This window comes from Sinocyclocheilus anshuiensis, unplaced genomic scaffold, assembly GCF_001515605.1.
Source record: "Sinocyclocheilus anshuiensis isolate Anshui unplaced genomic scaffold, SAMN03320099.WGS_v1.1 scaffold446, whole genome shotgun sequence".
Taxonomy (NCBI): Eukaryota; Metazoa; Chordata; class Actinopteri; order Cypriniformes; family Cyprinidae; genus Sinocyclocheilus; species Sinocyclocheilus anshuiensis.
Genome location: NW_015544247.1, coordinates 2,988,435 through 3,011,177, shown reverse-complemented (window position 1 = coordinate 3,011,177; position 22,743 = coordinate 2,988,435). Strand labels below are relative to the sequence as shown.

General features: G+C 38.3%; 1 protein-coding gene across 1 annotated transcript in view; it reads right to left on the bottom strand.

The window, feature by feature from the left end:
- The window catches only part of LOC107697761 (rho GTPase-activating protein 5-like), a 41,715-nt gene extending 23,824 nt beyond the window's left edge, over positions 1 to 17,891 (bottom strand). Inside the window, 5 exon segments of the mRNA XM_016498606.1 lie at positions 10,196 to 10,349; positions 10,574 to 11,418; positions 12,271 to 14,326; positions 14,328 to 14,932; positions 17,674 to 17,891. Coding sequence (XP_016354092.1) covers positions 10,196 to 10,349; positions 10,574 to 11,418; positions 12,271 to 14,326; positions 14,328 to 14,759 — 3,487 coding nt within the window. The 5' untranslated portion in view covers positions 14,760 to 14,932; positions 17,674 to 17,891.
- Between the last annotated feature and the right edge of the window lie 4,852 nt (positions 17,892 to 22,743).

Sequence of the window (22,743 nt, the reverse complement as noted above, 5' to 3'; positions counted from 1 at the left end):
ATATCGAATATCGCATTATTTAATGAGTTATCGCATATCGCATTTTTCTTCAATATCGCACAGCCCTATCACCGTAGTACTACAATGAAGCGCTTTACTGCAGTGTAACTCAACCAAATGCATCTTATACGAGATAAATAATATATTATATACGATATATAGGCTATAAACCGGCTGCCAAATGCATCTTATACGAGATAAATAATATGTAGGCTACACGTTATATATAAACTGGATGAAATGTTTTGAAATCACTTGTACCCTACCTGATCGAAAAAATCCAGTCTTTCACTCTGCCTGTGTCCATTTGAGTCTTGTTAAAGATTTAAATCCCTGCCGCCAAAACGCTCCTCTGTCGGTCACGGATTATGGAACATGAAACTTAAATCTATAGGGGTGGTTGGATTTATTAAAGCACGTCAACATTCTGTTACACCAAATACACAAAATAATGATCTTTAAAAAAGCATCATATGACCCCTTTAATATTAACCAGTAGTTCTATGTGAAATCAGACATTGAGCACCCCCATATAGCCAAAATGGCATGATCAGAACACCTCTGCGAATATTCGACTGTGAGATTGGTAGTCGAATCAGGTTCCTCCTATCGAAGCATCGAATCTTCGACTATTCGGGGTCACCCCTATTCTGAACATAATTCATTTTTTAGCAGTTTCCAATTAGATGTTTTAAACCAGCATGGTGAAGTGAGCATGGACAGTAGCCCTAAACGACAACCATCAGGCATACTGGAAGCTTATAAAGTTCTGCTTGCAAATTCTTCAAGTACATAAGCTTCATTCTTGCTTTCTGACAAACTCCCAGAGCTTATGGCATCATCGCCCTCCCCTTCATTACTTTTTCTAAGCCACTTCCTGAGTCTAGATGCACTGGCTGATGTGTGGCGACAGCCTGTCAAAGCCAAGAGCTTCTGACATCCTCTCCCCTCAAGCACGACAAGCAGTAGCAGGCCAAGGGGAACAACAGGACTTTGCGTTGTCGGACACTTATTGCTAAGCATTCGCCAGAGACCTTGATGTGTCAAAGGAGGAAAAAGCCAAAGTCATCAAAACTTTTTGCAAGCCTCCAGCAAGGTGCATGTCTAGAGTCATCAGGGGGGAAACTCCACTTGCCGAGCAGCCTAGTAGATTAAATTCTTTATATGCTTAATTCAGCCAGATCATATAAAGGGAAGAGTGGGAAGTGGAGGCACACAAATTAAGACTCATCCCTTCACATGGATCTAGCTTCTGTCTGTAAAAGGTTAAAAAACGCTCAGTAGTAGGGGTGGGAAAAACTTAAGTTAAAAATTAACCGGGATAAATGTGTCAACCGGTAGAGATTTTGGACTATTGTCCCTAACGTGGTTACACACTCACGTGACGTTGCTGTGCTACGTGGTCATGAAAATATAATATATATGCGCATGCTGTCTAAGAGACATGAAGACAGTGCTCATAGAGCGCGGGAGTATTGAGTAATTTTTGCTGCTTTATAGGCTTGAACGGTTAAATACACACTCTTGTATGTGTCAAAACGCCCGTCTTTGCAAATATCCTCGTAAACGCAGTAATTTATGTCTTCAGTGAAAGCAAACAGCTGAGAAAGAAAACATGTGTAACAGCATATTGGATCCGGGCAGCTCTTAAAGTGACAGCAGTCTAATATTCCTGCTATCTGTCATTCATGTTATTCAAACAACAAAAGAGAGAAAATCCTCACTGCTCTTGACTAAATCACTTAACTTTGTAACTTTAATATGAAGAATTATATTTAATTTACACAGTGAATAATATGCAGTGTTTTTAAACATTTGATTTCTTTATACAATGTATGTAGCATTTCTTATTTATTTGTTCTACTGTAGTTTTTGTCCTATTACTTGTAATTAGTTTCTTATTTAATCACTGACTGTTTACTTGTCTTCTTCAGTGAGCTTGTTTTTTTTTTTTGGCTAGTATTGTTTTTTTGTGATATTGACACTGGTGACAATTATGAAATTTCTACGGTATAACATTTTTTGATACCCACCCCTACTCAGTAGTTTTGTTTATTACTACATGCACCCTAATAAACCAACAGTAAAATGAATGATAGCTAACATTAAAACAACAGTAGTTCTGCAGCACTTCTAGTGCAGATATATCCGTTGATTAAAATGAAAATGTATTCAAATGTAACGCGTGATTCGCAATGCTCAGGTGAAATGCTATAGTAATACTATAAATCTGCAGAAGCATTTGATATAACGCATAAGGTGCCATGATTTCTGCAATGAATGAATGGCGGCTGGCACGGCGCACTGTTTTGTTTACTACACACATACTAAAGCGCGGATGACGCTCGCGGTGTTTTCAGCTTCTGCCATCTCACTATATGATGATATGAAGACGAATGTCATCTCCAGCTGCTCTGAGAGTCACTTCATTAACATTTTACCGTTTCATTTGAGAAAACTACCGTCATATCACATTCACAGCAGCTGCAAGTTCTTCACGTCATCCCGTCAAAATAAAAGTTTAGTTTAACGTTAAAACTGTCAGAATATATTACTATTTAGCAGTCTTAAGACTCAATGCTACTACTGCTAATAAATATTAATAAATCTTTATTTTTAAAGGAATAATCACATCTGTTTTCTTTTTAATTTTAACAGTAAACCTCTGTTGTGCAGCACTTTGTTTGCCAAAAAATAAAAGGTTTTAATTTTCATTTGATTAGGATAAATTAAATTAATATTTTATGCCTTCATCTGATTACCAGAAAAATTAAGAACATTTTATAGGGCCCTATTATTGTTTAAAAAAGGACCCTATACACAAAGAAAGAATAGGTTTAAAATACAGGCATGTGGCTCTTAATTTCTTTTTATTAATTCACCATTTATAAACTGATGTTTACTGTTCATGTTTTAGAAACATCAATAGCATTTGTATTAAAACTATATTCACTGAATGTAATCAAAAAATCGATAATCGAATCGAAAGCTTGCGAATCGAAATTGAATCGAATCGGGACATCTGAATCGATACCCAGCCCTATATTTGATGATAAACACTTCCTGGACTGAAGCATAAAGTTTAGCTATTTGTATATCTTTCAATCTTCATTGCATTGCACTGCATTATGTTTGCCTCCCACAATAAAAACAACAGAGCTTTGATCATAAAACTAAGTATTTAAATATCACCTTATGTAAACATTAATTGGAGATTATTGGGAGATATGGTTATAGAGTGACAAATTATGTTTATATGCATTTTATATAAGTAGTCTGCTATACTGTTATAAAGATGTCAATTTATAGATATACTTTTTAAACAGAATTTCAACTTACTTTTGGCCACAAATATCAGCAGCTGCACCAAATGCACATTTTTCCACAGTTATTTTCCTCTGAATAAAATTGTGGTGTTTTTTCCTCCTCGAGTGTCAGTGCCATATTCTCACAAGGCACTATAATATCATATTATATGGGGCGTAAAAGCCTGATGTTTCAAATATGATGTAACAAAAATATGTAAAGGTTTTTTTTTTCATTTTCTCTAAAGGTTCAAATATTGTTCCATTAAAATTTTTTTACCTTAAACCCCATAGAAATAACAGCCAAAAAATTCCAAGCAAACAAAAGCATGACATTAGCCGATTAATAATACCGCAACAAAAAAATACCATAACCACATATACCAAATATACCATTAGTTTCCACCAAAATACTATAAAAATACTTTGTATTAGCCACCACTGTCATCAAAACAAGAAACTAACCAAACAGTACCAAAATAATAATTGTCAACAAAATAGTGACCAAAATATATATTTGTTTAATTTCTCAAAGTTTCAAATGAATAAAACTAATAATCTGAATTACATTAAATCACAAATTAAATTAAATCTATGGTAATTTTTTTAGCAACAACAACTGAAATAACTATACTATAGTACCATGGTAGCTAAATATTAAGATTGAGCTACTTCCTCGTTTAAAATACAATGCATCAAGTTGAGATCTGATACTCCACAGCACTAGGTCTCAAACCGCAGAAATAGGCCATGACAATTATTCTCTACTGAGTTAAGTAATCCCTATGACTGAGAGGAAGCTGCACTGTATTGAAAAGCAGGGCTAAAAAGCTAAAGACTTGTGAAAAGGCTGACTACTGCCTTTTCCTGCACAGCATCTTGCTTTTGTGACCTGGTCGCCAATGCGGATACCCTGAAAAGGTGAGATGTACAAAGATTGCAGCCAAAGACCTAGCCTAAAACTTGCATACTGCATGTTTGCTGTCTGCCTAGGCAGCTCACTGGTTTTGAAACACAGCCATAGACACATACAGGCTGCAATCTACTAGGCATTTCTGACTGCATTTCTGATGCATGTGTGAAAGGCGTTTTTTGGCCTGCCATTTAAAACGCAGTATTTACAAAATTTCTCTCCGATGATTTGTTATACAGTAAAAACCGTGCAGCATATAGTATTATAATAAGTAAATAAACTAAAACATAGACCTTGAGAGGAAACATCAACAAGCTGTAAACAATCCCATTCCCTGTCACAATCCATCAAGCGTTCTTGGAAAACAGTCCACTGTTGCAGAATGATGGTTTAGAGATTGTCAGTAAACACACTTATGACCCTTTCAGCCTAGCGCTGTCGTGATCATGAAATATTAGTCAGCTGATTAATTGTTGTACAAATACTCGCGCTTAACTCTACGCCTTTCTCTTCATTCATCAAAACAGTTCCGCACGTCCGGCTGAGAACTGTTGGCTATCCGTGCTTATGCAGGACATTTTCTGCTAATCTAATGCCTAGTCTGCCAAAGCATACTGAAGCCATTCAGCTATGAGCTTCTCTGGTACATATCTTATTTCACACTTGGTAGCATCCAGTCATTGGTGAGGTAATGTATTGTTAAGCTCGCGTATGGGGCAACATCTGCGCTTGATCACACGTGTGTATTGGCCAAGTCAGGTTCTTTAAACCTTGACATCTTTAATTTGGCCACATAGGCCGGGAACTGCAATTTCTGAGATTTTCCTGGCAATTCATACTGCTTGTCAAGCTTTTGCAGCATTCATATCACATTCAAACTCGGGCCAGAAGCCTCTGCAATAGCCTACTGCTGGGGAGCAACTGCCATTTTATGGTCTTGGTGTCTTTGCTGCAGAGGCGGCCCACCCGAGTTATTGGGCTTTCATTTTCCATTTGAGTTAAAGGTGACATATCATGAAAATCTGACTTTTCCAGGTTTTAAGTGCTATAATCAGGTCCCCGGTGCATCTACCAACAAAGGAAACATGAAAAAGATTAACCCAGTAACTTTGTTTTGGTAAGCCTTTTTCTGCAAGCGTCTGAAAAAACTAGCGCGTCTGATTTCGCTCCCCTAGTGATGTTGCAAAGGGATCTCATTACAATATTACCGCCCCTTACTCTCTAAGTTTCCACCCACGGCGCCGTCATTTTGATTTTGCAAGCGACAACGGTGTACCGGTTCTAACGGTTCTGCCACACAGATCTAAAAAAACATGCGATTTATTTCCCAGCTGTTTACCTTCACAGACATAACCGACTGTTTTTGTAACTCATGTGTTTTTAACGTAAACTTGTGTGTGAATGAGAACTTAGTTTAGTACTCACATGCTGTGACAGCCGCTTTCTGTCCTTATGCACTCAGAAAACCATATTTCAGAAGTTTAAACTAATATGGTTTAAAACGCATGATTTCAGCGCGATAAACATGATAATCAGAACCAAAACAGATGTTTTGTAGCAGGTACGAGCTGTAATGGCACAGCTCTATTCTGGAAAAGGGGGTGGGGAGCAGCAGCTCATTTGCATTTAAAGGGATAGTTCACCCAAAAATGAAAATTTGATGTTTATCTGCTTACCCCCAGGGCATTCAAGATGTAGGTGACTTTGTTTCTTCAGTAGAACACAAACGAAGATTTTAAACACAAACCGTTGCAGTCTGTCAGTCTTATAATGGAGATGAATGGGAATCACGACTTTGAGAGTAAAAAAAAAAAAAAACATACACAAACAAAACCAAATTAAACCCTGTGGCTCGTGACGATACATTGATGTGTAAAGACACAAAACGATCGGTCTGTGCAAGAAACTGAATAGTATTTATATAATTTTTTACCTCTGATTCATGCAATGTCCGAACTGTTTGAACTGCCCTGAGAGGCGCGCGTCCTCCTGTGTGTGTTCTCAACAGCAGGCGCGTGAGGCGTCTTCTTTTTCTTTCCTTACGGCGGATCGCAGACTTATAAGTGCATTACCGCCACCTATCTCTCAAATGGACCATTGACACTCTATCTACAATCTCAATTAGGAGTGTCAATGGTCCACTTGAGAGATAGGTGGCGGTAATGCACTTATAAGTCTAATAAATAAATAATTAGTTATTATTCCAACTCCAGTTAATTGAGTATTAGCATTCTAATTCCAATTAATTTATATTCCAATATTATTTCAGAAAATGCTTTGTTGCATAAGTAATTATTTAATATTCCAACTCCAATTAGTTGATACTAAAATATTTCTTGCAAATGCTAATAAGTTAATATTACAATTCCACTTAGTTCGATATATACAGTATAATTCTAATAATTAACATTCAAATATTTACATAAATGCATTGTTTAAAGGGGTGGTTGACTGGTTTTTTTATAGGCTTGACTGTGTTTATGGGGTGCAGTCTAACATGTGTTAATGCTTCGGTTGTTAAAAAACGCATTATTTTTCACATAATTTACCTTTATTCCACACCTCTCTGTCCCTTCTCCTCTGAACGCGCTGATGATTTCCTGCTTTTATGAAGCCCCTCCCTCAGAAATACACGATGGGCTCTGATTGATTAGCTGGCCCAGTGTGTTGTGATTGGCTAAACCGCCTCTAGCGTGCGTCTAAGTGCGTATGTGAAAATAAGTGTATTCACTGAGCTGATGATCTGAATGAGAGAGAGAGGGAGAGATGCAAAGCGTGTGCAGCAGATATTGTTTATGATCAAACAGCAACATTACACACTAACTAAAATTAAAAAAGTGAAATCGCAATCAACCACCCCTTTAAATAAATAATAAATGTTTCAAATTTAATTAGTTGGATATTAAGACATCATTTGGAATATTAACTAATTGGAATATTACTAAACAACTAACTGTATTGGGGCTATTTACATACCAAAGCATTTACTGGAAATGTTGTAACATTAACATTAAATATTTCCAGGAAATGCTTTGTTGTATGAATAATTAGCTAATGTTCCAACTGTATTACACAACCATTTTAAACAATTCAAACATGCAAAATTAAACAAGAAAGGACTGTGTGTAAATTACCTCCTTTCCACAGAGCTGTTTAACGCACCGCTGCACCCGTAAGGAACACATCAAGTCAACTAAAACGCACCTAATTTGCATCCTGTTTGTTGCAACATTTCCAAAATTGGTACAAAATTCCTTCATTTGGATAGAAGAAGCACGTCACGGTAAAAAACAAAGATTGCGCTTTGAGGTCAGCTGATTTAAACATTCATGTAGGCCTCATGAATATGATCGTCCTCTTCAAGGTTTGGAAATATTTTCTGGGAACTGCTGCAACGATTTTTTTCTGATCGTACTTCCTCTGTGTCTGTTGAGTTCATTGTTTATTTCATAGTTAGTGTCTCATAAAAATATCTAAAAATCCATAATGTTTCACACAGAAGGGGTTATTACTGCGAAGCCCTGCAAGGAGGAAATGACAATGGGGGTACTCTTCTGATGGATAAATGAAGCATCCAGGCCTAAATGAGCCATGAAAGTCAATTAGGAAACATCCATAAAGTCCATTTTCTCAGTACAGTTTTTAACGCAGGGTCTTGGTTTTCAGAACGGATGGGCCGCGAGAAATAAAGGACTGTGTGTGTGCATACACCATGTTTGGAGGAGTGGATTGTTGGACTACTTGTTCTTGACCACAGAAAAAAAAAAAGAGTCAAGTATTATCATTTCCTCTGGGTTTCACAATGCAGTACAGAGCGAGATAGGGGGGCATAAATGGGAGGGAGTAAGCATTTGGCTTGGGGGGCAGGGTGTTTGATGAGCCTTTTCATCTGCACAGCTCTTTGAGGCAAGATGCTTTCAAAAAGCTCTTAAACAGAGCCCTGCGATGCTCAGACGCAGCCATGGGCACACTGTGCCATCTCATCCTATTCCACAGGAACCAAAAAAAGGCCCAGATTCAGCCATCGTCAATAAAACAGCTTTATTTTAAAGGGGTAGTTCAAATATAATAAATATTAATATTGACTACTAGTATTGAATATATACTGTATATTTTTTATATTTCTTAATGTAGAAATAGAAATATATTTTGTAGTATAGTAGAAATAGTAGAAATATAAACTACAAAATAAACTGGTCAACATTGGACATTTATCGGATGCTATTGGACAGTTAATTATTAATGCTCATTGCCTCTATTTTTACATTTGCATTTCATCATCAAACAATCACTTAAAGGTAATCTTAAAAATACTTTAATTATAACACTTAAATTTAATCTTTAGTAAATATTTTTTTTTGTACTGTACATTATATTGTTAAATTAACTTGTAGCCTGATTTTAATTTTCAGTCTTTTTTTAACAAAACTGCATAACATTTTAATATTGTCCATCTATCTGTTCTCGATCCGTTAACTTTAGAATAACAAATCAGATTATTGGTAGAATTTTAATACTGTGAAACCCTAAAGATAATCTTTAGGAAATCTCAAAAATGAATATGAAATAATTAAATAAATAATTAAATAATTTTAATAGTACATCTGTACAATTGTACATGCTGTGATGCCTAAATTCACCTGTAGCCTTTAAAATGCATGATTTTAGTTTTATTTTTTTAGACAAAATTGTGTATAATTTCAATATCTATATATCATCAGTGATATGAAAACAGAATTTTAACATCTTGTCTCCCCATGAATTATACCAAATTTATTAAGCTAAATGTTTCCCTATGGTCTACAAACCTGCATGTCACACACAGAATCAAGCCACTTACCAACAAAATCAATCGTCCTGCACATTAACTGTGGACACAGCACTATGCGAGATCTAAACATGAGATCAGCAAAAAAGTGTTTCGGATCATCACATTAAGGCTTCATGTATGTACGGCCACACATACACAAAGCAAAACCAGTTCAACCTGCAAATTGACCTAGTATTACGCTCACCACAGACACTTTGCCCACTTCCAGTACACACCATAAAAACCATAAACTGCAGTTTAATAATTTCCTCAAGAAACCACATCAGTGCATGTCATCTATGCATGAGTTTCACTGATCTATAGCCACAACCAACCTGAACGGCAGTATGTGGGTGTCACCTACTCGCTCATGAAACCTCAAGCTATATTATGGGTCGGCTGGGCTTATTGACAGCCGTGCTAGTCAGAGTTTCCATTGAACACAGTTACAGAACAAGCTACTGAAGGGCATGTTGTAACCAAACAAACAGGCACAGTTAAAGGGCCTCTATCACTGCTTTAAGCATATGAAGCGGACTTTGTTCGAGTCCAAATATGGTCAGCATGTCCTGAAATGATGTTAACCCACCCCGTGGCTAAGATATGTGACGGGCCTCAGTGTTTACACAGCACTTGCAGAGTCCATGAAAATGCAAACCACAATCTAACTGAACAAAGTGCTCTGGGAAAAATTAGATAATCATAACACGTGCCATAAAAATCCATTCAATTATTTACCAGATGGACTTCCCTCCACCCCTGCCCGTCAACTTCCTGTTGTGTCAGAATTTATTACCTCAGATTAATGGATTTCATTCATTTACTCGTTGATAGTATTTGAACCGCATGCAGGAGTTCCTGTGCTTTAACATATGAACTGTATCAGGCTCACAAAATAAGCAACACGAAACGCACAAATGTACAATTTTCAGTAAAGTATCTCAAGACCAGGAAAGACAAATTGTTACCAAATGTTCCTAAAGTTGCAACCTACTAAATGAAAAATGCCATGGACAAAAATGACAAACATAAATCACTTTATGCTAGTAAACTCACACAAGAAAGATTCAATTCTCAAACAGCCTTTAAACCGGAGAACTGATAGAAGCATTTCCACATTTTCGGATGCTATTTAGTGAACCAGCTTTACAAAAACAAGAAACGTACCTGTGCGCTCAATGTAGTCAACACACTTCTCAATGAACAGAGGTATGGGCCTATCAGGTGTGACCAAGTTCTGAAGAGGCACCCCAAAATAGTTGCTTTCCCAATTCCTACGAGTTGGTGGATACAATGGCTTTGTGGTCTTTGTTGACTTTGTCTGTTAAGAAAAAAATGAGAATAACACATGATCACTACAATGCATGCTGATGACACAATCTAAAAACTAAAACGTATCATTTTAAACTGAATTTAGGCATTACAAAATAATATACAGTATGAAAAGTGAATATACATTTTGAAATTTGCTAAAGATTTAACAGTGGTATTAAACTACTAAAGTAACTTTAGATTTCTCTAGGTAATTGAAAAGTAGTAGCTTACCTTTTTGGGTTCCTTGGTCTTTGGTGGTTTCTTTTTCTTCATTTTCTTATCATCCTGCTCTGGGTCCGATGTGATGGCTGGATTGTCTATCCCTCCTTTCCAAGGATCCACTGGTGAGAGAAGTGGATCTTCTTCACTTCCTCGGTTGCCCCTTCCTTTCTTCTTCTTCTGCGTCGCAGGCCCCGACTCATCATCACTGACATCCGAGTGCACTCGTCTATGATAAGCTTTTGTCTTGCTGAAGAGGATCTTGGAACGATGTTTGTACTTAGAAGGCCTTCTGCCACCCTGAGACTTAGACATGGAGTCAAAGCCATTCTCCTCATCCCCGTGCAAAGCGAGTCCGCCGAACGAATTGCGGATCCTGCCAGATCTGCTGTGTGCGTCTTCCGGTACGGCATAGATGTCATCACTGAAGCCTTTTGATTTGAGAAGAGTGTCGGCCGGCTCTGCATAGTTATCAGATGCTTCAAGGTCATCGCTGTGACCCATCATTGGACCACGTGTCCACCTGGAGGTCCTCATTCCAGCTTCAATGGTCCTCAGTAGGTTGGGGTCCAGCTTTTTAACGTTGGGCTTGGGCAGCACATTGGGCTTGGGTTTTACCGGGGGAGGCACTTTGTGGTTACGCTCGTGATCACCAAGAGGTGTGCTGTGAACTGGGTACTCGTTTCCTTCCAGGTCGATTCTGTACTTCCGTTCACTAGGATTGGGCAGCAGCTGCACATCATCGCCTATCGGGCTGTAAGGTGGCGGTCCCTCCCCATCGTCCTCAGAGTCAGGGTAATACTGGTAGGCAGGCGAATGGCTATGAGGTGACTGCGGGAAGACGTCTTCACCGGTGCCTGTTCCGTCCCTGCCATTATCGAAAATAAAGTAGCTTTCAATGTTGCTCTTCTTCTCGAGGACCTCGTTGAAAAATGGCGTGAAAACTTCTGTCTGTCTGTGATACTGGGACAAGGAGTAGAGAGCGGTAAACTTGGCCGTAATTTCTGTGGCAATGTGCTCACCTTCAGTCATTAGCTCTTTTATCGCCTCGTTCTCGAAGAAGTCCGCTTGGCTGTCCGTAATGGCCACCAGTTGAACTGGAATGACATCCTGGACTTCAGCCAGGAACGCCCTCAGCATAGCCATGGAAGACTTTCGTTTTGCTGAGTAAACAAGAATGTACCCATGCACCAATTCGTCCTTTCTGATTCCAATGGAGGAGTGGTAGGAGAGCACAGTGACCTGTATGCGTCTGCGGCTGTCGCCGATGATTTTGTCAAGGATCAATGTGTTGCACTGCCCGGGCTGTCCGGCGCTACAGGAATGTGAGTCCAAGAATGGTGAGAGAATGAGATCCACGCTGAACGGATCTCCACACATGGCACACATGACTATCCGCAAATCTGTCTCCGACAGATCCTTAATGGAGGGCATGGGGCTCATCATGTCGAAATTGTGCTTCAATCCCTCCAACACCGCTCTGAGGGCCTGTTTTATCTGAGACTCATTAAACTTTCTGGGGAAAGTGCCGGAGAGTATATCTACAAAAGTACACTGTAGCTTATTTGCAAGCTGTTGGCCTTGATGCCTCAAAATAGGCATGTTTTTGCAAACACTGTCACGCTGATTTGCTAGAATGAGAATGAATGGCACCGGCTGGCTATACCTATCCCTTCTGCTCTGGGCAATCTCAGCGTCTTCCCCGGTGCCTGTTCCATCCCTGCTGTTGTCGAACATGAAGGAGCTTTCAATGTTGCTCTTCTTCTCGAGGACCTCGTTGAAAAATGGCGTGAAAACTTCTGTCTGTCTGTGATACTGGGACAAGGAGTAGAGAGCGGTAAACTTGGCCGTAATTTCTGTGGCAATGTGCTCACCTTCAGTCATTAGCTCTTTTATCGCCTCGTTCTCGAAGAAGTCCGCTTGGCTGTCCGTAATGGCCACCAGTTGAACTGGAATGACATCCTGGACTTCAGCCAGGAACGCCCTCAGCATAGCCATGGAAGACTTTCGTTTTGCTGAGTAAACAAGAATGTACCCATGCACCAATTCGTCCTTTCTGATTCCAATGGAGGAGTGGTAGGAGAGCACAGTGACCTGTATGCGTCTGCGGCTGTCGCCGATGATTTTGTCAAGGATCAATGTGTTGCACTGCCCGGGCTGTCCGGCGCTACAGGAATGTGAGTCCAAGAATGGTGAGAGAATGAGATCCACGCTGAACGGATCTCCACACATGGCACACATGACTATCCGCAAATCTGTCTCCGACAGATCCTTAATGGAGGGCATGGGGCTCATCATGTCGAAATTGTGCTTCAATCCCTCCAACACCGCTCTGAGGGCCTGTTTTATCTGAGACTCATTAAACTTTCTGGGGAAAGTGCCGGAGAGTATATCTACAAAAGTACACTGTAGCTTATTTGCAAGCTGTTGGCCTTGATGCCTCAAAATAGGCATGTTTTTGCAAACACTGTCACGCTGATTTGCTAGAATGAGAATGAATGGCACCGGCTGGCTATACCTATCCCTTCTGCTCTGGGCAATCTCAGCTCGGATCCGGCTTACGCGGTCACCGATGTAATTAAGCGACTCTATAGAGCTGAAGACACAAAAGAACCCATGGGGCTTGAAAGTCGATATCCAGGAATGGTTCAAAAGCATGCCGGAATTGACATCCACAGGCAAAAGGTCTAATTCATAGATTTTCCCATCAAGGCTGTATTCATCATCAGTGGACTGAGCTCGGATTTCATTTGCGAGCTCCTGCGCCAATCCTTCTCTGCCCACGAGACACAAGTTAACCTTATCAATGTTGGCACTATTGTAGTAGATATTCGAGCGGCCATGATCTAGCTGAACCAGCCGGTTGGCGAGGACTTGCTCGACTTTGAGATCGATGCAGGCTGTGCCACTGAGGCACGTTTCCTTCGTGGGGTGATAGACAAACCCGATGTGTTTCAGTAAAAGTGATTCCCTGTCAGTGGCGAGTTTCTGGAGAGCTCTGTATCTAGGTTCCTCGTTAAGCACGGCATGAATCTCACTCATTTTGTCATAGCTCGGGGTCGCGTTCAAATCGAGGTCATAGAACAGCTCTGCATGCTCAAAAAGCATTTCCTGAAACTCCTCTTTGGCCCTTTCAACTATTTCCTGCTGATGCCGACTGTAAACATCCCTGCGATCTGATTCGGTGATGTGCTTGTATGCCTCGTCCTCCATGACAAAGCACATGACCTCTTCCCACGGCTGGCCGGGGCTAATGAAATGCACTCGCTCCAGCGTCTTCTTGAATTTCTCCTTCATCTCCAAACGCCTCTTGTCAGATATCAAATGCTGTACGTGGTTTTGATAAATCCTCTCTCCTTCCATGGTTTTGAGGATATCGAAGGGCACTCTTCTGTCGTCGGTTTTATCGAGGTGGTCTGTCTCATACCACGGCGTTTGTTCTAACTCAATGAAACAGTACTGAAACTCAGGCCTGCTCTTCATAAGGCTCTGAGCTTCAGTCCAACTCAGCATCTCAATTTCCTCCAGGTTGTTCAGCAACTTATTAAGAATTTTTGGCAGACTTTTAAGGTAATCCTCACGCCGCCTCTTGATGTGCTCTTGTCTCAGCTGTTCTATGTGCTTCGAAAAGGTGTTTCTAGCCTTTTTGGTGCCTTCTATATTGATGTACTCGTTATAGTCTGGGTGGCTTTTCAACTTATTGCTCACAATTTTCCAGCTTGTGTGATAATCTCGGACAGTTTGAACGATGAGCTTTTCAAACCTTCTGATCAAAATCCTGTTCCAACCCAAGCTGATCTGTGCAAATGTACATCAGCTTCTCAGCAGACTGAAGCTTCGTATTTGCAGCCCTTTTCGTGTAAGGCTGCAGGTTTGTGCTCCGATGAGGCAAGAACGTTTGGTCATCAATGAACTCAGTCTGCTCAATGACCTGGATTCGACACTCGAGGCCATCATCCCCTCGATGTAACACTTCACCCCAGTATAAGAAATGATCGTTATTCACCACGCGCCCTCCAAAGTCAATTGTGCTCAACACAGAAGTGTGCTCCAAGTAGTAGCAGTCCGCACTGGGGTGCACATATCTGTTGCATAGGCAGGATTTACCTACGCCGCAGTTGCCCTTCTCTTTCTCAGTGCCTGAGAGTCCGACGACACTGATAGCGTATGTCGGACGGGGCTCCTTATTCTTGGCCATTATATTGCCCCTCTCATTGCTTGTTACGCTAAGCAAAGTATGCCGGCCAGGCAAGCACGTACTTCCATTTGCTAGTGCAGGCGCATTTCCATTTCTCACTTTGCATGAGCCGATGTAGCTTTAATCTTGATCATCTGACCCGGACGACTGCTCTTTCCTCTCCTATCACCTTCCTGCAATAAAAAAATATTAAATTAGTCAACAATAAGATGAAGTGTAAAGTTTTGTTTTCAATAGCCAAACACTTATCATTTATCATACTGAATTTAATAAGTCAGATGACAACACAGGCACAATCACAATACAAAACAAACAAGTACAATAAAAAATTATGACTCACAATACGCAACATAACAGTATGCATCATTACTGTTATCTAAAAATTCAAGCATGACACTAACAATACTATTATGAAATATTATTGCCAATGCATTTGCATTTTGAATACCCTTTTTATAAAGTCTGCAAACACTACCACAACTGCTCAGGGTACAAAACTATCTCAACAATCCACATGTGACACATCTTCAATGCATTCATTTATCATAAGTAGGAGTACTGACACTGTGGCACTAGCTCTTTCACTGTAATATGCGTTTACTGCATGTACTCCAGTGTTTTTAGAAAATATGCAAGCTATGCTTGTCATCTGCAGTGACAAGCTTTGTACTACCAAACAAATGCATCTGTCAGTAGAAATAAGGCAGCAAATTGGCTAATTTACACTCAAGAGCATTAAGTTCATGATAAAAAAAACAACTGCAAGAAAATATCTTATAAATGCAATTCAATTCAGTGTTGGCTCTTAAAAGCATAACTAGAACCACTTTTGAATTTGGCAGTAGGCCTGTCACGATAACAACTTTTTGTTGTGCTATATATTGCCCCAGAAATAACTGCGATAAGCGATATTATTGTCATTTTAAAGACTATTTTATGCCACTGAATATATAATAATAATGTAACAGCATAATAATGCAAGAAGGCCTACTCACTTCCAAATGACAACAAACTTTTCATTTTTAAGAATATTTAGATCATGGAAATTAAGTATCAAAATATTAGATACCTTAAAAAACCTGAATAAATAGTAAATACACATTTTCTAACAGAAAGTGCAAAGTAACAAGTAGAAAAAAAGAAAAATGCACAAAGAACTTGTATGGAGATTTTTCCATCTACAGATTTTTGCCTGACCTTCTTTTCTCTGTAAATTAAGGGTGCACACTATTGCTGAAAAACACAATCACTATTTAGCAGTCAGATGTCTGTATGCACAAAGACACAGATCCCTAAACAAGGCCATATCTGCAGATTAAACTTTTTTTTGTATAAGCATTTTTTTTATTTGAACTAGCACCTCATGACTACACCACGTTATGCACGAGAAGTTGCAAAAGACACAGGCGCAAGTGGAATGTACAAAACATGGTGACATTAATTTTTAAGTAAATATAATGGCCGATATATTGCGTCACCAAAAATTATTGAGGTCATGCACACATATTGCACGATAAGTCGATATACTGATTATTGCGACAGGCCTATTTGGCATGACGTGTCTTTAAAAGATTCACATTTGTGAAAATTGTGTCATCATTTACTCATCTTTGTGTCGTTCCAAACCTGTATGACTTTCTTTCTCAGTGGGACACAAAAGGAGATCTTAGCCAGAATGACAGCCTGAGTCACTTTTTTTATTGCATCTGTTTTCCACATAATGAAAGTAACTGATAAATGAAGCTGCCATTCTTTGTTCCACAGAAGAAATAAAGGCATACATTGTTTGATCAATACATTCCCAGGTCTTTTTCAGTCATTTATAATTACTGTATAAGGTCTAAGGACTTTTAAAGGACATTTAGATTCACATCGACTTGCTAATGAATCTTTCAAACATTTCGTGAACCAGTTTGACCGATTCATTCAAAAGAACCGACTCAAAAGAACAACCAAATCAAATCACTCTACACAAAATCAATACCTAGCCTATATGATGAAATATCGCACAATTTTAACATAACTACAAACTGCATATTCAGTTTAAAAATGCTCATGAATTTTAAGATGTTATTAATTTCGGGTAGGGAAAACACTTTTTATCATTCTCAGTCTCAGATTTTTTCAGTTCTTCCATAACCGTGGGAAGACTGGAGTAAATTATGACAGAAATTTCATTTTGGCCGAAATATCCCTTTGTATTGAGGTGGATGTCATACATGACCGCATTTATGAGACATCAACGACAGGACTTCACGGGCGTTAAATCACGGAAACATAGGACATCAATGTCGAGACGTGTTTCTTGACGGTGGGCTGTATTTCTAAGCGAGGATGTAAAGCAGACACAAGCATCTGCTGAAGGTGATAAGGAATAACGAACAGAAGCGCTATTACGAGCCACACTGCGATCAGATGTGCAAGCGACGATTCCCACAACTAGTCGAGAGAATTATTGCTAGATGTGGCTTCCAAATTGCCAAGAATGTGTGCATCATTTACTTCAAAACCCACAAGCGTCCACTCCATTTGAATCCCAGGAATTTAATTTCACATCAGAATAGTTTTATCACAAGACAATCAATACGCACACGCTCTTGCATTAAATAACACGGCGATTTAGATCTGTTTAGTATGTGTTCATATGCTTATTTGTATTCGCATCGACACGGGCCTTGCCTCTAACAAGGCATTATATGCTTCCTTTGCTTGCTAGCTTCCCATTTAGCCAGGGCTAGTTAAGTGTGACACCGACATAACGCACTGTAAGCGAGACAGACAAATCTGTGCATTTACATAAAGCTACACAACTACCGCCTAGACGTGGAACTAAATCACACATTAAACCAAATTCAGTAAAGCAAACGACAAAAAGCATGCTGGAAAGTCACATACTCCGTGTACATTCCCCTACCTAACATGGTCGCTCCCAGCTCCAGACACCACAGATAGGAGGAGGCATTCCAACTATTTCCTTTAATTTCTGCTCATGCGATACCGAAACAAATCACAGTTTTGTCGCGTTTCCCGTGAGCGGTTGGAATAATCGGCGAAATTTCCCCAAAGTGGTTGTTTTCAGTGTTTTCTAGCAGTAAGAGTGGTATGCGTGTAATCGGTGAGCCATCCCCTCCCCTCTCATTCCAGTCAGTAATGGCGACGGAGAGTCTCTCTCTCTCTCTCTCTCTCTCTCTCTCTCTCTCTCTCCCCTCACTAACTTTTCCATTCCGCACGACGCGCGCTCACGATTGCCTCTCATAAACTATTAAAAAGGCATCTATTTGTATTAACACTATAACTCTGTTCCTATATATCTATCTGTTATTAGGCTATATTTACATATTGGTTGTAGTAGCCTTTTGGACTGAGACTATTGACCTGGGTAGTTTCATAAAACAAGTTTACCAAACCAGGCTTATTTCAGTTAGTCTGACTTATTTTGAACCAAATCGACTGACAATAAGTAAGACTAACTGAAATAAACAGCCCTGGGTGCTGTTTCATAAAACAAGTTTACCAAATAAAATAAGCCAGGTTTATTTCAGTTAGTCTTATTGTCACTTGATTTGGTTCAAAATAAATCAGAGATTATATGCTACAATGAATTTAGCAAACATCTGCAGTACATAGTTTTTTATTTTTGTTTTGTACCCAGATAACCCAGGACAATGTTTATAGTACACTGTTCACCATTTAAGTTAGCAGTGAAATTTCTTGTGCTTACAAGCTTAGTTTATTTAAATTTAGATTATTCTTAACAGACACACACTTTGCTTTACTATTATACATTTATGATTTCTTTTTTTATGATTCCTTTTGAACACATACTCCTTCAGTATTTATAAATGTCTGTGCCCGGCAGAAGGATCCCCTGCTACTAACCAGCAGAACTAGACATGGGTTGGTCTGATTAAGGAATGAAGGTGGGTCACACACACACACACACATACCCTGAGGTGTGCCCATGCTGCTTCTTGTGTTTGATATGTTTGTGTTTCATAAAATTATTCGCCGTTCACCAAATCTATTGTCTAGAGAGCATCTGTTCCCAAGGCAACGCCTATCTGTGGTCAGTGGCCAGCCACTCCCTGTCCCGGGACGCAATACAAATGTCAAGTTTCTTCTTTTGTAAATGCAAATGGTCAATTCGACCGCTTAGGGTCTGAAATCATTGTTTTGTCTATAAAAATATTGTCGTCATCATGTGGTTAACGACATCTTTGTTTAAAAAATTGGAATTAAACTTATCACTGCAGGTAAATTTGGCAAAAGACAAAACATACGTTTTCATTTTTAGAAGGTAGAATTTTTGTTCAGTGAATTTTTACTTGATATTATTGTCAAAGTGTTCAAAGTAGCCTACATGTTGGTCAAGACAGAAAAAAAGGGTCATGTTTATTTTTCCTAAATGTTTCATACTTCACATATTTTCATACCGCAAATACCATTCAAAAGCTCAAAAAATGGCTATAACATTTTTAATGTTTTTGAGAGAAGTCATGTTCATCACTGCATTTATTTGATCAAAAATACAGTAAAACTGTTGTGAAATAATATTTAAAATATGTTTTCTATTTTAATGTATTTAAAATAATAATTTATTCCTGTGATGGCTGGATTTTCAGCATCATTACTCCAGTCTTCAGTGTCACATGATCTTTCAGAAATCATCCTAATATGCTGATTTGCTGCTCAAGAAACATTTTGTATCATTAATGTTAAAAAAGAGTTGTGCTGCTTAATGTTTCTGTGAAAGCCATGATACTTTTTTTCAGGATTCTCTGAGGCTGTGCTTTAAAACTGTAAATCAGATAGTCTGACTACAGTTTTTTTTTTTTATCCAGATCTGATCTGTTTTGTTGAACAGTGGCTCTAAAAGCCTGTGGGTCTGAAAGTGAATTTCATCACAGTGTCATGATTGTGTCTGAATTTGGCATTCAAATGTTACTGCCATCAGCCATGTGCAGCCATCACTTCCTCTAATGGATGTTCATTTGAAAACCATCCATTAAAACTGTATTTGCAAAAAAAATCTGATTTTGTGTCATTCTGGATTCAAAAGAGTGTTATTTTAGTATTATTTATTTACTATTATAGTATTTATTATTATTTATTGTATATTTCAGTTTACATTTTAATTATAGTTTTAGTACTTTTGTTTTGTCATTTTTATTACTTTTTAAATATTTCTATAGCTTTAATTTGAAAGATTTTTATTTCAGTTTTATTAATTTTAGTACTTAAATTTAAACTTATTTCAGTTGGTTGTGACAAGGCAACATTTATCATTTTTTCGTTTTTTAAGCTTTTCATATAATATTTATATTTTTATTTTATTTCCAATTTATTTAAATTACCGAAATTATTTTTAATAGTTTTGGCTTTCATTTTAGTTTTAGCCAACAATACATTGATTGAAAAGTAGCAATCTGGTTGCTTTTATTTATTTATTGTTTAAATGTTTAAAAGTTGTCTTGCTATCAATAATACCTAATAACAGAATTATCTTCTATAATGACCGAGCTTCCCCAACACAGACTGTATGCAAAGTATAGCACTAATTAATGTTCTTATGTTCATTAGTGCAGCTACTGCCCACAAATGTGTGGACATCAAACGCTCAGCATCAGGCCTCATAATGTGTCTGTGCCTCATGAATTATTTACCTTCCCCCCACCCCCAAATCTCCTTCCAACACCCCTCAGATCTGCAGATTCACTGTCAGCTGTGCTTGGGGTCTTGCTGAGAAGCCCTGGTGTCCACACCCTTTGCGTGGAGCCTGATTGTGCAAGATAAGGCCAGTCATCCCTATGCATTTCATGTAATCTATAAAATAAAATAGCCAACGGCTTAGGTAAAGGTTTGATACAGGAAGGATATTCCCCACATTGTTTTTTAAATAAATACCTGCTCAACTACCTAAAATATAGTTTTATACAGCTAATATTGCTTGTAGAGATGCTCCCAAAGTTTATTGTAAAGAATGCCAATGCTAGAGAGTTAAAGCACCTCATAGACACCTCCTTACGCATACATCGCCCCCCTCCCGTTCCCTTGTGCTGCAGTGCAATTGGAACCAGCTGCTGCTGCTATTTACCCTGAGCAGCAGCACTGCTACATTGCCATGGTTATGGATCCACGCTTGGGATTATGGGTTTCCGGGTCACTGCAGACGAGGTTTCAGGAGAGAGATATCATGCAAATAACTACAGCCACATGCTTAATATTGTCAGAATATCTCTATGATCTTAAAGTCAGGAGCTTAAAAATGCTGTTTTTAGCTAGGTTTTAAAATTAAATAAGCGCTGAATGGGTAAGACTTGCAGATCTCCAGAATTCAAGTATACAAGCTTCCTATGAGAGTATAGAAAGGAACTTCAATGGGTAGTTGTTTGTTACTGACACATGAAGGAAACAAAATCAAATTTATTGAATAAATAAAATGGTAAAGATCAACATGGTAAATTTTAACAGCTTTGCAGACTATATATTACAGGGGAGAAATGTGTAAAAAATGGTACCTTTAGAGTTCATAAAAGATGCATATTATTTAGAGGGTACTGAAAAAAATGGTAGGATTATTTTGAAACAGTTTTCGCTTAGAAATTGCTGGTAAATTTCACAAATAATTACAAAGAAATGGCAATAGCATTCAATTAAATGTGAAATTTGAAGTAGAAATACTGAAATAGTATTTTCCTGTAAAACATGCTCCAATAATAATGAAAAAAATCAAATATATTTTTTTTACATCTTCAAAAAACATATTTTACAGTGTAGTAATATGCAGTGTTATTTAGTAGAATTTAGCTTCTGATATAGTTTTAATTAATATTTGAATCTGTTGTGTTGTCTGTAGTGTTAGTCATCTTTAGTAATTTAATAAAAACTTTTTTTTTTATTTCAGTCAGGTTTATTTGCTTTTTTTATGGTTTTAATTTCATTATAATTTTAATTAACTATAATAACCCTGGTAATATACCCTTAAGGTATACTATGAACCTTTTAACGGTAAATAAGGTACAAAGTTAAGGCACAGCCACAGTGACAAGCTGTGCTGTCCCTAAAGGTCCAATTTTTTGCACATTTTCTTCTGAAAGTGTCCTGATGTTTCTCAGAATCAGGTCTCAAGATATAGCATTAATGAAGATTTATTATACATGCCAACAATATACTTAAGCCGCTTTGAAAAACCTCGGCCCCAGAAGGCACACACCTTACATAATTTTAATCAGTTATACATATATATCTTCCATTATACATGTGCAGATCACCACTTCAGCCAATTTACAGGCATAAAGCCAATACTTAAGCCATGAAGACTTCATCATGTACTGAACATAAGGATGCAGAGATTGCCACACATAGTTAAAGAATTATTTATGCCATTTGCAATAATAATAATGATCAGGATCTGGTTGAAAAACTGTGCTGTTTTACATTACACAACTAGAATGATTTACAGTGAAGAGACCATTGTTGAGCAATATTCATTTTAGAGATAACGATTTCTCCTTAAATGTCTTTTGTTTGCACCTCAGCTTATCTTATTAACAGTATCTGCTCATGAATCAAAGACGAGACAGAAATAAGACTGCCCTCTGTCCTCTTGGGCTGCACAGCTACACCATTTAATTATTGATTTTTTTTCCATAGCCTTAGGAAGTGGAAGCTATAAGCCACATTTACCACATGGGGCAAAGTCTGCATTTATAATGCCACTGATAACACCACAAGGACACTGTTTTAGAAATCTGTTTCTTGCCAGCTGGGAATTACCTGAAGCATGCTCAATCATGTTGCTTGTTAAGTAATCTGAATATGCCCATGTTATGCAGTGTCTCACAAGCAGATAAGGTTTCATGAGTGGAGGTCATCTGATCTAGGATCAGATTTACGAATGGTCTTCTCCCATTCGTTGTGAAATTCCCTTTCTGGGACAAAAATCCCAGGCAGAATTTTGGTGAATTCTAGATCTCTGTATGAA